This window comes from Canis lupus, chromosome 14 (assembly GCF_003254725.2).
Source record: "Canis lupus dingo isolate Sandy chromosome 14, ASM325472v2, whole genome shotgun sequence".
NCBI classification, from domain to species: Eukaryota; Metazoa; Chordata; class Mammalia; order Carnivora; family Canidae; genus Canis; species Canis lupus.
Genome location: NC_064256.1, coordinates 36,669,898 through 36,684,709, shown reverse-complemented (window position 1 = coordinate 36,684,709; position 14,812 = coordinate 36,669,898). Strand labels below are relative to the sequence as shown.

The window sequence follows — 14,812 nt, the reverse complement described above, 5'->3', positions numbered from 1 at the left end:
AGGTGAACATTCATATTAATGATATCATATATCACACCACCACCAGATGCAATCCTTACTCTTCATTCTAGATACACAAAAACTCATTATTAAAGCTATTTTATATTTTGGAAAATGTTAACACAATATTTAATGGGCTTGTTGCTGCCCAGGTTAATAGGTATCCCCCCAAGCATCTCTTAAAATTTATTTTGAGTGTATTTTCTAGTGGACAGTGTCTTTGAAATTAAATGAGGATGCTCATAATAACCACACTTTTTAAAATTAAAATACACATTAAAATTTGGTTTTGTTTTTATTTTATTATTTTTTTTAAATTTTTTTCATTTATTTATGATAGTCACACAGAGAGAGAGAGAGAGGCAGAGACATAGGCAGAGGGAGAAGCAGGCTCCATGCAGAGAGCCTGACGTGGGATTCGATCCTGGGTCTCCAGGATCGCGCCCTGGGCCAAAGGCAGGCGCTAAACCGCTGCGCCACCCAGGGATCCCTGTTTTTATTTTAAATAGGAATCTGATTTCTTACCAAGACAATTTGAAGCATCAACTTGTTCTTTCAAAAAATCGACACACATTTTCTTCACAGGTTCAATCTGGTACTGGTTTGCTGCATCTAACAAAGACTGAACGTTGTTGCTATTCACAGAAATTCTGCAAAGAAGTTAAAGTGAATATTAATTTCCTACAATTCTTTTTTATTATTTTAATAATGCTATTATAAAACGTATCCTACTAACCCCTGAAATTAAACAGAAAATTAAGCTTTTCAGTCCTTGCATCAGTATGGCATTAATGTTCCTCAAACATCCCTGTTCTTGTAGTTTTTCATGTTGAAGAATTTGGAGCATATCAATGTGTCACCACAATGCTCTCTGCACAGTAGATCCCAATCTTACCTCTCTACAACAGAAATGATCCTTCTTAACTTACCTAGCAGTATAAGCAAATTCCACAAGCTGTTCGATAATGTCAGGTTCAGCATCTTTGAGTTCAACTTCAAAGGACTTTGATTCAAGCATGTTAGCTAAAATGAAGAGAAGAAATATAAATGGTATGAGTACTATCACCAGTTTAACTGAGGACTAGATCATTCCAGGCCATGTTAAGTATAGAAAACAGTAATAGGCAGAGATCTGAGAAAAAAAAAATACCCAGAAGGCCGGCCCAACATTCCTACAATAAATGTATATTGATTCTCAACATTTATGTGCCTTAAAATAAGCTTAGAAATTAGTGAATTAGTGTACTTCTTTAAAAAAAAATAAAAAGGACCATGTAAACATATGCATAAAACTAGATTTAGTATTTCCCCAAGTCCTATAATAATTTAGTAGCACTCTTCTAAATTGCTATGAGAAAAACTACATCTGACATAGCCAGCAAAAATCTACAAGAACGACGACAGTTATATATAAATATAGTAAGCTATAGTTAGCAAAGCTCTCATTCTTTACCAAAAACCTCATAGGTAGCCAGAGCACCAAAGAGAAAATTTGAGGCAGATATATTACATATTATTATCAAGCTCATAAAATAGTACTAAGCAGAGGAACCAGGACTTGGACCCAGTTCTCAAACTCTAAATCTAGAGTTCTTTCTAGTATGGTATGCTATACCTCATATTTCATTTTTATTTAATTTACTGATAAATTATTCTAACATTTATTTTCTTCTTTGCCTTTCCACCTGAGGTTAAGAAGAAAACTGGGCATTCAAATAGAAACTGTATCTTCATCCATAAAGGGCCTGGGCCTGCAGGGCTAATGAAAGGATATTTTTCTTTTGCTTAATCCTCATCATAACCACTTTTCAATCTCTTCATTGTTTTATGGCCTTAATTTCTAAAGAGCTTTAAAAACGAGGAAGATATTTTCATTTAGACTCTACTTTATTCTGATGGGAAAAATACTATGTTTTACTTTAAGATACTTACTTGTGAACATTAAGTTAAAAAAATGACTGGCTGCTGCAAGGACAACTCGATGAGCAGGTATCTTTCTTTCCTGGACCATAAGGATTACATCACACAACGTTTTCTAGTTAAGAGAGATATAAATGAAATTAAAACGGGTTCACTGGGCGTGGCTTAGCAAATACACAAAATCAGCACTTGCCAAATGCTTTATTTCTATTTTCTATTCAAATCCAATCTTTGTCCAGCACAGACTTGGTTCATAAGACCCATTTAAGAAGGACTTACAGAGTTGCTATCATGATTTGCTGTATCAAAATGGCATTGAGCAGTATAAACAGGGGAAAATAATCTGAGAAGTAATCTACTAATCCCTTAAGGAAACCATTTTTTTTTTCCTGACACAAATTCTAAGGTATTTCTCATGGTGAGATTTTTACAGGGACATTAAATAACATAAGAGCAATGCCCTTGATGGTTTTTCAAACACAGCAATCTGGATTTTTAAAAAATTATCTATTCTTGATAGGATCCAGAGTGCACACTGTATTTCCCAAGAGAGTAGCCTACACAGATCTAATTTGAAACAAGAATAACTCTGAATGCACAGAGTGGACAAACTAAGTGACCATTCAGTACTCTTTCCTTAAGTAACACTTCTTTCAAATGCACGTCTGATAGGAGCTGGATAGCAACCACTTTTAAATTGTTATTTCTGTCCAAGGCCAAAATGGTATCTGTCACTCTAGGTTCCTGAAAGAAGGCAGGTATAACGTACAGGACAGTCTCAGAGAAAATTTGGAGCTTGCGATAGGTTAGGCACTCCTTATAACATTGGGAACGTGAGACAGTATTTTCAGCGTAAAAAAAAAATTTATCACAAATCTAAATATTGGCTTAGTAGCTCAGAGGATATGGCATTTTGTAAATGTTAAGTATTTACTAAAACTATTAATATAATTTCAGATACGTAAGTCATTACATTCTACTTTATAACTCCACGAATAAAAATCCAAATGAGATGGTAATGCTCAGAACAACAAAGGAAACAGGCTTTATTTTTTATTTTATAATGGGCCAAAAGATGAACAAAATTTTACTTTTTCAGCTATGTCAAGATTTTTCTATAAGGCCTAGGGCCTACTGCTTAGATATTACATGCAGATTACTTCTAGCTTAAGCCATTATTATCTGAGTAGTGTCTTGAATTTTTAAATTTTTATTTCCTTTGACTTGGTGGGAGAGGTAGAGTAGGTAGGCATAGTTCTCAGGTGATTTTGCCACATACCACACCCAAAATAACAGGTAGCAAAACCAAGTCAACTATTTGATTACCACCAAAACAAGTGGATCTAGTTGCTAAGGGGAAAGAAAGAAAGAAAAAGAAAGGTGGAAGGAAAAGAAGGAAAGGAGTGAGAAAAAGAATTCTGACAGAACAAGCAAATAAGCAAATTAGATAAGGGAGGAGTCTATGGCTGCTGACAGAAGTTCCGAAAGATGTATAACTATTCTGAAATGTAGCAAAAAACCTTGCCAAAATATATATTCAGCAATAGGGAATTTTAGTTGCATGAATACATAGGCACTTCAGTAAGTTAAAGAAAGAAATCAGAGAGATCTCTGCACAGCAATTTAGTTAAGAATAGTCTCCAGCTAGATATTAACATTGTGGAAGGAATGGGAGGTACTTTTTGTATCCAAACGGTACATCTGACCGTGCTACACTAGATTAACAGGTTTCAACAAGAGATGGGATTGATTTAAAGAGTAGAGACTCTTCTCAGGAAGAGTGTATCTACAGACAGAAAATGGGAAGAGACAGAGATCTGGGTTACATTGGAGAATATATGAAAGGTAACAAGTCCTATGTGAATTGAAAAGAAACAAACAAAACTACCTTTTGTACATGTTTACTGGATAAAGGAAAAGAAAACCTTGCAATTTGTTTATATCCCCCTATTCTGTTACATCTTTAATATTTTTAGCATTTGAATTTTAGTCTCTTAAAATTGCACACAGATTTGTGACTTAATCTGAAATTCTCACCATCTAAAATAACTTTTAGTAGGATTTAGATCGAAGGATTTATTATTACTGATGACTTATGTTTCATCATACATAGGCCATCTTCTTTTACACTATTTATTATGGTTCCTTGTCTTCTTTTTTCTTTAACTACCAGGTGCTATTTTGGTCACATTTTCTTTGCACTTTTGTACTTTTTTCTTGTTTTAGGAACTTACTTATAGATCTGTCAAATATTTGCAAAGTGAATTCAGCAGGGTTATTAGTCAAATATTCTAGGAATGCAAGAAGGTTCAAGAACAATAATCCTTTAATGTAATTCAGCATACTGACAGGTTAAAACTTTATGTAGAAAAACTTCAATAGATGGCAAAATGAAAAATTCACTTCCTTTTACACTCTTTAACAAAGAAAATGATGTGTATGTATGCTGAAGGTGATTTGACTCAAGAGCAAACATCACATTTAATGGTGACACAGAAGAGGCAATTTCATTGAAGTCTGAAACAGAGAAACATATGCTATCATTACTATTATTCAATTATTATTCTGGAAATTTTAGCCAAACTGAAGCCTCTGCCTCAGCCACTCTGGCCAATTTACCAGTCTTTAAGAGTTAGCAAGCACCTTTAGCCCTTGTGATTAACTGAACCTTTCTTTGTATGGGAACCAAACCCTCTTGTACAATCCCCCCTACCCCTCACTCTGGGGCACCAATACACAATCTCAAACACTGCCATAATGTCTGTAGCTGGTACCACTGAGTCTAAACGCAACCAAGAAGTGTTATAGATCACTGTGCTTCCCTTTTACTGATTAACTGCCCTAAAATTCCTTTAAAAATCTTTGGGCCAGGCAAAAACCTCAGTGTTGGTTTTTAGACAAAAGTCTGCCTTCTCCCCAGGTGGCCAGCCTCCTGAATAAAGCTCATAATCCTTTCCAATCAAAATTTGTCTCTTCAGTATCAGCTTTTTGAGCAATGAGCAGCTGAAACTGGGTTTTTAGGTAATAAAATTGGTAAGAAAGTAAAGATAAACTTAACATTCGTAGAATTAAATAAAAAGTCAGTAAGATGGCTAGGCATAAATAAGATAAATATGAAAAAGCAATCAGCTAACCTAGATGTGAGCAGTAAGCCATAAAGAAACATGAATGGGGGATAAACAACAACCCAGCATAGCAGCAACAAAATAATTAAATATTGAGAAATAAACCTAAGAAATGTGAGGGAGCTACCTTAAGTAGGAATTTGATAGATGATAAAGATACTATTTCAAAAATGTGTCAAGAGGGTGGAGCCCATGCAATGTTTAGGTCAGTGAAACTATTTCCTATGATACTGTAACAGTGGATACATGTCACTATACATTTGTCAATATCCACAGAATGTACAATACAAAAAATAAACCATAATGTGGACCACAGTTCATAATAATGTAACAATACTGGCTCAAAAATCTTAACAAATGTATCATGGCTATGTTAGCAAGTAGTTAACATAGGGAAAACTGGGAGGGGGAGAGGGAAAATGGGGACTCAGTACTTTCTGCTCAATTTTTTGGTAAACATAAAACTACTCTAAAAAGCAAAGTCTATTAATTTAAAAAATGTGATGTGAGAATGGATAATTGAAAAATGGCATTAGTATAACTGTTACCCACTGAGGGGAAACATTAGATTTCTCTTTCATAATGTAGTCGCTCTTCCTCTGGGCAAGTTAAGTACTGGAAAGGAAAGTTCAGTCCTTTTCTCCACTGTCACTTGTGGAAGACGGTCTATATGATGAACGAGAGTAAAGGAGAGGTCACTGACCACACACTGCCAGGCCTTCTGGTAGATTTTCTTTTATAAGTCTGCCCCAAAGTAGACATAACTCATCTCAAAGGTTTGGAACCAACAGTGGAAGAGAGCTGCTGAAACCCATATTCAACGCAGTAAAGAAACTTTGGTGATACTTTAGTGCCTGCAAATATTAGGGATTTCTTCAGGAACAGTTCTTTGGTTAGGAAAGATTTCACTTCAAAACAGGCAAGCATTTGAGGCAAGTGTTGGTAGAATGACCTTCTGCTGTCTTTACATGTTTGCCAGGTAAAACTGCAAAAGGCAGTAGACGCCATGTAAGCCCTACAGCATTGTAAGAGGTTCTATCTTTTAAGAATATGTGTTGGCGTTACTAGGAGGCATGCAATCATCTAATTCTATTCCCAAATTCTATTCTTCATCATATCCCAAGAAGAGGACTGAGGAATGACTAACCTTTGGATTTAAGTAGCTTGTCAACAAGGTTCTGCAATCAGTCCTGCCCAGCGTGATTTCAAGCTGGCCCTGGGTATAAATCCCTGAGTAGACTGTAGATTCAACTATAGTTGGGTGGTGGATTTAAATCACTGAAAAAATAAAGGGAAATGCAGCCCTTATTATATGGGGATAAATCATCTTCTTGGATTGAGATACTAGGAAAGCCTCAACAAAGCCATAATAAACTCAAAAGCTAAGAAAAAAATTAAAAAGCCCTTAGCAATCTTAATTGCTCAGAAAAACAACAGTGGATATACACATATATAATCACAATAAGGCAAGTGAGAAAATGAAAGAAAAACAAAGTTAGACATAAGATTAATAGAGGAAAAGGGGAATTTTTTTCTTTAAGGGAAACATGACAAGTTAGGTCAAACAGCTTTAAAAAGGAAAGAAGATACAGTTCGGTATAAATGCTCTTTAAAAGACGGGACTAAGAAAAAAAAAAGTTACCTTTACTGTTATTTATTCAAGTAGGGTGACATATAAGCCAAAAAGACACATGGAGGGAGAAAAGTAAAGTTCAGCAGTAGACTAAAACAGTTCTCAGAAAAAGCCTGGATTGAAGAAATTTTTGTTAAGAGCTCTCTTAAAGCCAAAGGTAAGATATCAAACACATAATCAGAGGACTGCCCTTAAAAATTGGGACAGTTGTAACAGGTGATTACATTAAATTCAAATAGCTTTGTACAGTTTCTGAAAAGGAAGATCAACTATAAAGTAGTTCATCCATTATGTATGTAATTTGCAAGGTGATATGGGTAGAAAGACAGGAAAGCTACATATATAGTGGAACATATCAGGGAAGTCTGTGGAAATAAGACTGTAAGGGAGAGTACTAGGTCATACTAAAGGGAAGCCAAGTAATGCAGATATAATCCAAGCCTAAGTTAGATGCTGAACTTGTCCATAATTGGAATTACTTTACTGTGGGTTGTGAAGACTGGCAGCAGCTCAATCAATCCTGAACATATGGACCTCTTGATTTCCACTATGACCGGGTCTGTAAGAAAGGCACTAAGAGGAAGAAGAAAAACATTTGGGCCTCAAGTCAAAAGGAAAAAAAAAAAAAGTAAGGAAGGTATTCTGGTCTAAACAATGTTAGCTCTTGGGATGCCTGGGTGGCTCAGCAGTTAAGTGTCTACCTTCGGCTCAGGGCATGATCTTGGAATCTGGGATCCAGTCCCGTATCCGGCTCCTGTGGTGAGCCTGCTTCTCCCTGTGTCTCCGCCTCTCTCAGTCTCTCATGAATAAATAAATAAATCTTAAAAAAAAAATGTTAGCTCTATACTATGTAGAAAGGAAAGGATTCAACTTGAACAGGTTAACAACTAAGCTGAGGATCCCTGAAAGGAACAAACAGAGGACAGAGACACAGCCCATTTTGACACACATAGGTAGCAAAAAGGAGTATGTCTGCTACCACTTAGTTTCCAACGCCTGGAAAACTCAAATAATGAGGAAGGACAAGGTTTTGAGAGTACACTGTAAAGGCCATGTTAGTCCCTAAAGGGACCATAAACTTTAGAACAAAGGTCATTCTCCAGCTGAAATAAATGGAAAGGAAAAAAGACCCTCCCCAAGAGATAGGATTAGTAGATACAAGGAATTTCACTACAGGACAGGATCATAATGGGGACACAAGGGTGCAGAATAACAAGGTGGATCAGAACTGTAGAGAATGCAAGGCCACAAACTGCTCTGCACGACTGCCTGCTACAAACGTGGATCATTCTCGCAAAAGAAAATACTTTGTCACTAGACAGAACTCAACTACTTCAGCACTGGGCTACCTAAGGTTCAAAAAAGAAATAACTATTGAGCTTTAAATGCACAGGACAGACAACAGGGGAAAAAGGGAAACTCTAGAAGACCTGGCAGCTGAGTAAATCCCCCTGGCAAATTTCTCCAAGAACAAGGACTATGCCAGTGAAGCAGATGAAATTCCTTCCCTATATGGTCAAGTGTCTCTATTAGCCTCTTGATAAGTGATTTCTCTCATCTGAGTTCAGAGTCTGCAAATTACAGACAGCCAACAGTCTGGCAGCAATCTGTGCAAGCAAAAAGCCAAGATATCTTTATGTTTTCTTTGAAGATTCTCTGTTCCCTAGAAACCAGAGTTTCTGTTGTTTTTGTCTGAGAACAATAATGTGGGTTAGGACTTTATAGTAAGGTGTCAACATCTGCACTATTTATTATAGAGATGGGAGATTTGCTTGTATCTTTTCAGATCTGTGGGGATGATGATGCTGCTGTGCTGATCTTAAGAGTCCTAGGAATCCTACAACATTCTGAAAACACGTGGCACCAACTACTTTGAAATTAGAGAAATTCATCTTTGGAAGCACTAAACTAAATATATTCCAATGGAAGAAAGCTTCCCCAAATCTATCCAACACTTAAGAGAACGCCTTCTGGCTGAGATTGAGCAGCGAAGAAACCAAGGAAAGCACATATTTGGAAAGACCTTTAATTTTAACTCAGAGGGAAATCACAGGTGTGGGAATTTAATCATGAGTGGGTTCACAAGAGTCAAATTTGGGGGGATTTCATGTTGCTAGTATAGAATTAAGAGTCTAAGCTGTCATTTGGTTGTTCACTGCAGATAATCTGGAGAGCTATGAATGAAATCTTGGCTGAAAAAAATTTGAGATGGGAAATAGAAGTAAATTTCCAATCAGGAGTTAAGAGATCATCTACCCATTTAAAAGATTTCTGGAGTAAAAAAAATTAAACTTAAAAAAAAAAAAAGATTTTATTTATTTGAGGGCAAGTGAGCATAAGTGAGTGAGAGACCAAAAGTGGAGGGGCAGAAAGAGAGGGAGAAGCAAACTCCCTGCTGAGCAGGGACCCTAATATGGGACTCACAGGAACCTAGAATCATGACCAGAACTGAACCAACTGAGCCACCAGTTGCCCCTTAAATAACCTTTCTAAACTGGTCTACAGAGGATACACAAAAGAATAGTTATTGATAAAGGATCCCCATGGGATGCCTGGGTGGCTCAGTGGTTGAGTGCCTTTGGCTTGGGGCGTGATCCCAGATACCCAGGATCAGGTCCCGTGTTGGGCTCTCTGCATGGAGCCTGCTTCTCCCTCTGCCTGTGTCTCTTTCTATCTATCGTGAATGAATAAATAAAAATCTTAAAAAAAAAAAAAAAAAGGATGCCTTTAAGATAAAACAAAATGCTCCCTGTGCAGGGGAAAAAAAAAAAAACAAAAAAAAACAGAAAAATCTTAAAAAACAAAATCTTGGAAATATGAATTTACAGCTAATTGGTACAGTTACCTTCTGCTGGGAGTTGAGATGGGGCTTTGATGCCTGAATTCTACCATCCAGCCATTTGAGATTCTCATCAGGGAGTTTATACAAAGATTAATAGCCAAGTGAGACATAATAAAACACATTATTGGGGTGCCTGGGTGGCTCAGGTAGTTAAGCATCTACCTTCCGCTCAGGTCATGATCCTGGGGTCCTGGGATGGAGCTCCATGTCTGGCTTCCTACTCAGTGGGAAGTCTGCTTTTCTCACTGCCCACTTCCACCCTGGCTAGTGCATGTGTGCCTGCTCTCTCAAGTAAATAAAATCTTTAAAATTATAAAACATTAAAAAAATACTATTGATAAATGGGTAAGTACTGGGTAACCCTCATCTACTCACACTCGTATATCCCAATCTAAATTTTGGAATTTGCATATTCATATGTTCAATAGTGGAAAAAAAGGATAGCTGGGCCCAAATCCAACTTACAGAGTCCATCATACGACATACTTTACATATCCTCTTTAGTAGGCGGAGACCTTAAGCAGAAGTATGTGAATTTCAAAATAGTAATCCTACCATTAATAGAAAATTTGTAGGAGAGAGGGATGAGCTCGTTATACCTCATTTTCTTTCCTTTGGGTGAGGTGAAGGTAAAAAATGTTTTCCCAGCCCCGGCCCCTTTGCCTGCTGTTCCCCACACCACATATAGACATATGTGTATATGTATATATATTTATATATTTTTTTCTCCTTTCAGGGAAAAGCCTTATAACAGTGGTTTTCAGACTTTTTAAGCGGTAGAATCCATTTTCAAATGATATGAATGGTTTCTATATAGTTAGGCTCAGCCTGGCAACCAAGGGATGGAAGAAGCCTCCTCACTATTTTGCTTAGATTCACTCACAAATATTTTGCTTCTGATCTCAGTAATTAGTCTTTCTGGAGGTGGATTCTGCTCGTTTAAAGATATGAGGACCCAAAAGAAGAATGCTTCAATCAAGCAACAGAATAAAGTGTCTATAGAATTAGAAGTTAAGACTACAACCTGGGTGTTTTGGCTTCTACTTGCCACTGGGTAAAAGTTACTACATTTGGCTAGGTGCCTGAACCTGGTCAGGAAGGGAAAAAAAGGTTGCTGTTCTCTATGGGACAGAAGATAGCTGGAGCTTACAAGATGACCTTGGGTACCTTCTGGTTGTTGGGAGAGAAGAGTTCTCCATGGGTCTCTTGAATTCCTACATATCTTCCTGGACATGCCAAAAAGGCAAGGCCCTGACACCTTTTTACCTGGGCCACCACTTCTGAAGGTTATGTTGCCAGCAAGCAACCCCTAGGAATGAGATACTGTCTTCCCACAAGAGTTAAGGGCCAGGTTTGCTTATTGTTTGCTGTAAAATGGCAGATTCCTTAAGCTTGTGTTCATTCCGCAGCTACAGAACAAACACATTTTGTGTATGACATCCATCTGGGCCCCAGTGGGTCATCCTCATAGTACTCAGGAAATAAGGGGAACTGACACATACATGTGGATGCTCATGATGGTGTGCTTTGAGTAATCAAGACTGCTGTCTCTAACCTAGGAGTCTCATGTCTCCCGCCAGCATCCATTAAACAGTAACAGGCTAACTAATCAGCTTATAAATAACGTAAAATCAAATTCCAAGCCCATTGCTGGTATTGCTAAATCTAGTAATAAATGTTAATGAAAGACTAAAGTGACCCTCTACGACAAGACCAAAGGTTCAAGATACCTAGGAATAAAGGTCACCCCACCAGATAAAGAACCTTGAGGAGCTGTCTAAAGACAAAGAATAGGAACAGTGAAGGAAGAAATCATGAATACAATGCATAAAAATATTAACAAATAAATAACAGTGAAAGTGGCTATTTTTATTTTCATCCTTGCTCTTATATTTGTTTTATATAACTTATATATAATTTTTAACTATGAAACTTTTCCCTCCACAAAGAATTTTCCCTCCACAAAGAAATTTTCTCCATATAAAGAATCTATTAAGACTTAGGCCTTAGAATCGTGACATAAGGGATGCCTGGGTGGCTCAGTGGTTAAGTGCCTGCCTTCAGCCCAGAGTGTGAACCTGGTCTGGGGATGAGTCCCACATCAGGCTCCCTGCATGGAGCCTGCTTCTCCCTCTGCCTATGTCTCTGTCCCCGTCCCCACCCCTGTGTCTCATAATAAATAAATAAATATAATCTTTAAAAAAATTTAAAACAAAATTAAAAAAAAAAGAATCTTGAATCTTGAAATGACTATAGAAGGAATGGTATCACACCACGTAATCTTGAACTTGAAGTTAGATATGGTAAGTGAAAAAACTTGATGACTTTTTTTTTCCTATGGATTCTGCAATCTAGCATCCAATTTCCTGCCTATTAGAACCCCAAACTCCCATTTCTGAAAAAATTCCTCATTATGAACTATGTTGGTGAGAGGGCAATTCTCAGGGTCTCCCTCTCATTATGGAAGCTAAAAGTCAGTTATTTCTTCTGTTCGCTTGGCAGAGCCAAACTTTGGCAAACCACCTAAGGCCAGCCAATTATATATCTACTTTCAGGATTTTGAATTTTGAGCAAATAACAGAAGATGGAGGAGATCTTTATGGCAGTGGCAGCAGCAACAACAGCAAGTAGTCAAGACTGCTCCTGCAATGTAATGGACTCCACGGTTTCTGAAGCCTAGCTAACAAAGAATGTCTGGTTTCTGCTTGTTTGTCCTGCTTGCTCATCTTCCAGCCTATGGTCAATACGGTAAGCTCCTGATAGATATAGATATATATATAATTTGTTTTGGGTTTTTTTGGTTCTTATTTATTTATTCATGAGAAACAGAGAGAGAGAGAGGCAGAGACACAGGCAGGGGGAGAAGCAAGCTCTGTGCAGGGAGCCTGACATGGGACTCAATCCCAGGTCTCTAGGATCACACCCTGGACTGAAGGCAGCGCTAAACCGTTGAGCCACCTGGGCTGCTCGCTCCTGATATTCTTATAAATAAATTTTGACTTAAGAGAGAAGGTATTTCCATTGCTGGTAACCAAGAATTCCAGTAGATTCACTGTGATAATAACAATACCAACAATATTTGACAATGCTGAATAATTTATCAAGAGTTTTCACATTCTCTGTCTCACTATCCCCAACATTAGTAAGATAGGTCAGTATAGTATTATGATCATTGTCATGTGGATACAAACATAAAAGGCTAAAGAAGTTATGGACTTGCCCAGTGTCACACAATTAGTAAGACGACAGAGCTAAGATTCAAACCTAGATCTGTTTAATTACCAAATCCATGTTAGCTCCACTAGAGTATACTGTTTCCTACAGCAATAAGTGACTAAAGACAACACTACTAAAAGAAGTTTTATAAATGATACAAAGCCACTTTAGAATAACTTTTCATGATAAAAGCTTACAGTATAATGTTGTGATTCAATTTAAGTGCAATTCAAAGAGAAGGTCTAAAACAGAACTCATTTAATCCTGACACACCATTTTTCCAGTAGGCTAACCAGAAATTAAGTATAGAATTTATGATATTTAACACAGATTGCATATTCTTTTTTTTTTAAAGATTTTATTTTTTATTCATGAGAGACACAGAGAGAGCAAGAGAGGCAGAGACATAGGCAGAGGGAGAAGCAGGCTCCATCCGGGGAGCCCGACGTGGGACTCGATCCCGGGTCTCCAGGATCAGGCCCTGGGTGGAAGGCGGCGCTAAACTGCTGAGCCACCCGGGCTGCCCCCAGATTGCATATTCTTAAGAATGTCTCTCTTAAATATTAATCAACCACATTTTTGGCATTTAACAGAATGTAACTAATTATACGCTGTATATTATTACCTACTAAAATGTATTAATATGCCAACTATTTCAAGGACACGTATCTTTGTAGCAGATGTCAATTGGAGTAGCTACCTGACTTGTATTCTCCCTTCACAGGAAAGGAGTGAAGGGAGTATCAGTATATAAAAAGCCTTTCAAGATGTTTGTGCTCCATGACCTTGTTCTCCTTACCATAGAAAATTGATTCAAAGGGCTAACACTCAACCCAAATTAGGTCTATCACAGCCTCTCTATCCAGGATTTGAAACTCTGAAAGAGAAATAGATTAGCAGTAGTCAGAGCTTAAGTACAATTAAGGCAGCTCCTACAGAAAGGGTAGAAGCCCTTAGGATTGGAATAGTTCTTACATCTCCCAAATCTTGATTGTCTTCTCTGCAGAAGGAAATTTTAATATAATCATGTCTCCCTTACGATATGCTTCTGTATTCATTCATTCAATACACATGTGGTAAGTGTCATGCTGTCAGTATGCACTTTATACTACTGGAGTTTATTTTTTAATTTTTTTAATTTGGAGATATATATATTTTAGTTTTTATTTAAATTCCAGTTAACATACTGTGTAATATTAGTTTCAAGTATACAATATAGCGATTCATCACTTCCATACATCACCTGGTGCTCATCACAGTAAGATCACTCCTTTAGGGCAGCCCCGGTGGTGCAGAGGTTTAGCGCCGCCTGCAGCCCAGGGCGGGATCCTGGAGACCCTGGATCAAGTCCCCACGTCAGGCTCTCTGTGTGGAGCCTGCGTCTCCCTCTGCCTGTATCTCTGCCTCTCTCTCTCTGTGTGTCTCAATGAATAAATAAATAAAATCTTAAAAAAAAAAAAAAGATCACTCCTTTAATCCCCATCACCCATTTAACCCATCCCCCACCCACCTCCCTTCTAGAAACCATCAGTTTATCCTTTATACTTAAGAGTCTGTTTCTTGGTTTGCCCCTCCCCTCTGCTCATTTAAAAAAATGTGCCTGCCTTCAGCCCAGAGTGTGAACCCTCCCCTCTGCTCATTTGTTTGTTTCTTAAATTCCATGAATGGCACCTAGGTGGCTCAAATATCTGCCTTCAGCTCAGGTCCTGATCCCAGGCAGCAGCAGCAGGCTTCCTGCTCAGCAGGGAGTCTGCTTTTCCCTCTGCCCTCCCCCCCAAATAAATAATTTTTAAAAATTCCATAAATGACTGAAATCATATAGTATTTGTCTTTCTCTGGCTTATTTTGCTTAACTTAATACTCTCTAGCTCTCTCCATGTTGCTTGCACATGGCAAGATTTCAATCTTTTTTCTGGCTGGGTAATATTTGAGTGTATGTGTGAGTGTAGGTATGTGTGTGTGTGTGTGTGTGTGTACACATCTTCATCCACTCATCAGTCAAGGGGCATTTGAGCAGTTTCCATAGTTTGGCTACTATATAGATAATGATGCTATAAAAGTTGGGGTGCATATATC

General features: G+C 37.7%; 1 protein-coding gene across 9 annotated transcripts in view; it reads right to left on the bottom strand.

The window, feature by feature from the left end:
* Nucleotides 1-14,812, bottom strand: part of KLHL7 (kelch like family member 7) — a 65,994-nt gene that overhangs the window by 42,486 nt on the left and 8,696 nt on the right. For 4 of the 9 annotated variants that reach the window (XM_025464353.3, XM_025464351.3, XM_025464354.3 and 1 more), the window contains exons 2-6: nucleotides 6,193-6,323; nucleotides 4,155-4,437; nucleotides 1,933-2,035; nucleotides 930-1,023; nucleotides 526-650 (exon numbers count right to left, since the gene is read on the bottom strand). In XM_025464353.3, coding sequence (XP_025320138.1) covers nucleotides 526-650; nucleotides 930-1,023; nucleotides 1,933-2,011 — 298 coding nt within the window. In that variant the 5' untranslated portion in view covers nucleotides 2,012-2,035; nucleotides 4,155-4,437; nucleotides 6,193-6,323. The remainder of the gene's footprint in view (nucleotides 1-525; nucleotides 651-929; nucleotides 1,024-1,932; nucleotides 2,036-4,154; nucleotides 4,438-6,192; nucleotides 6,324-14,812) is intronic. The other 5 variants (XM_025464350.3, XM_025464349.3, XM_025464356.3 and 2 more) reach the window with 2 other exon arrangements.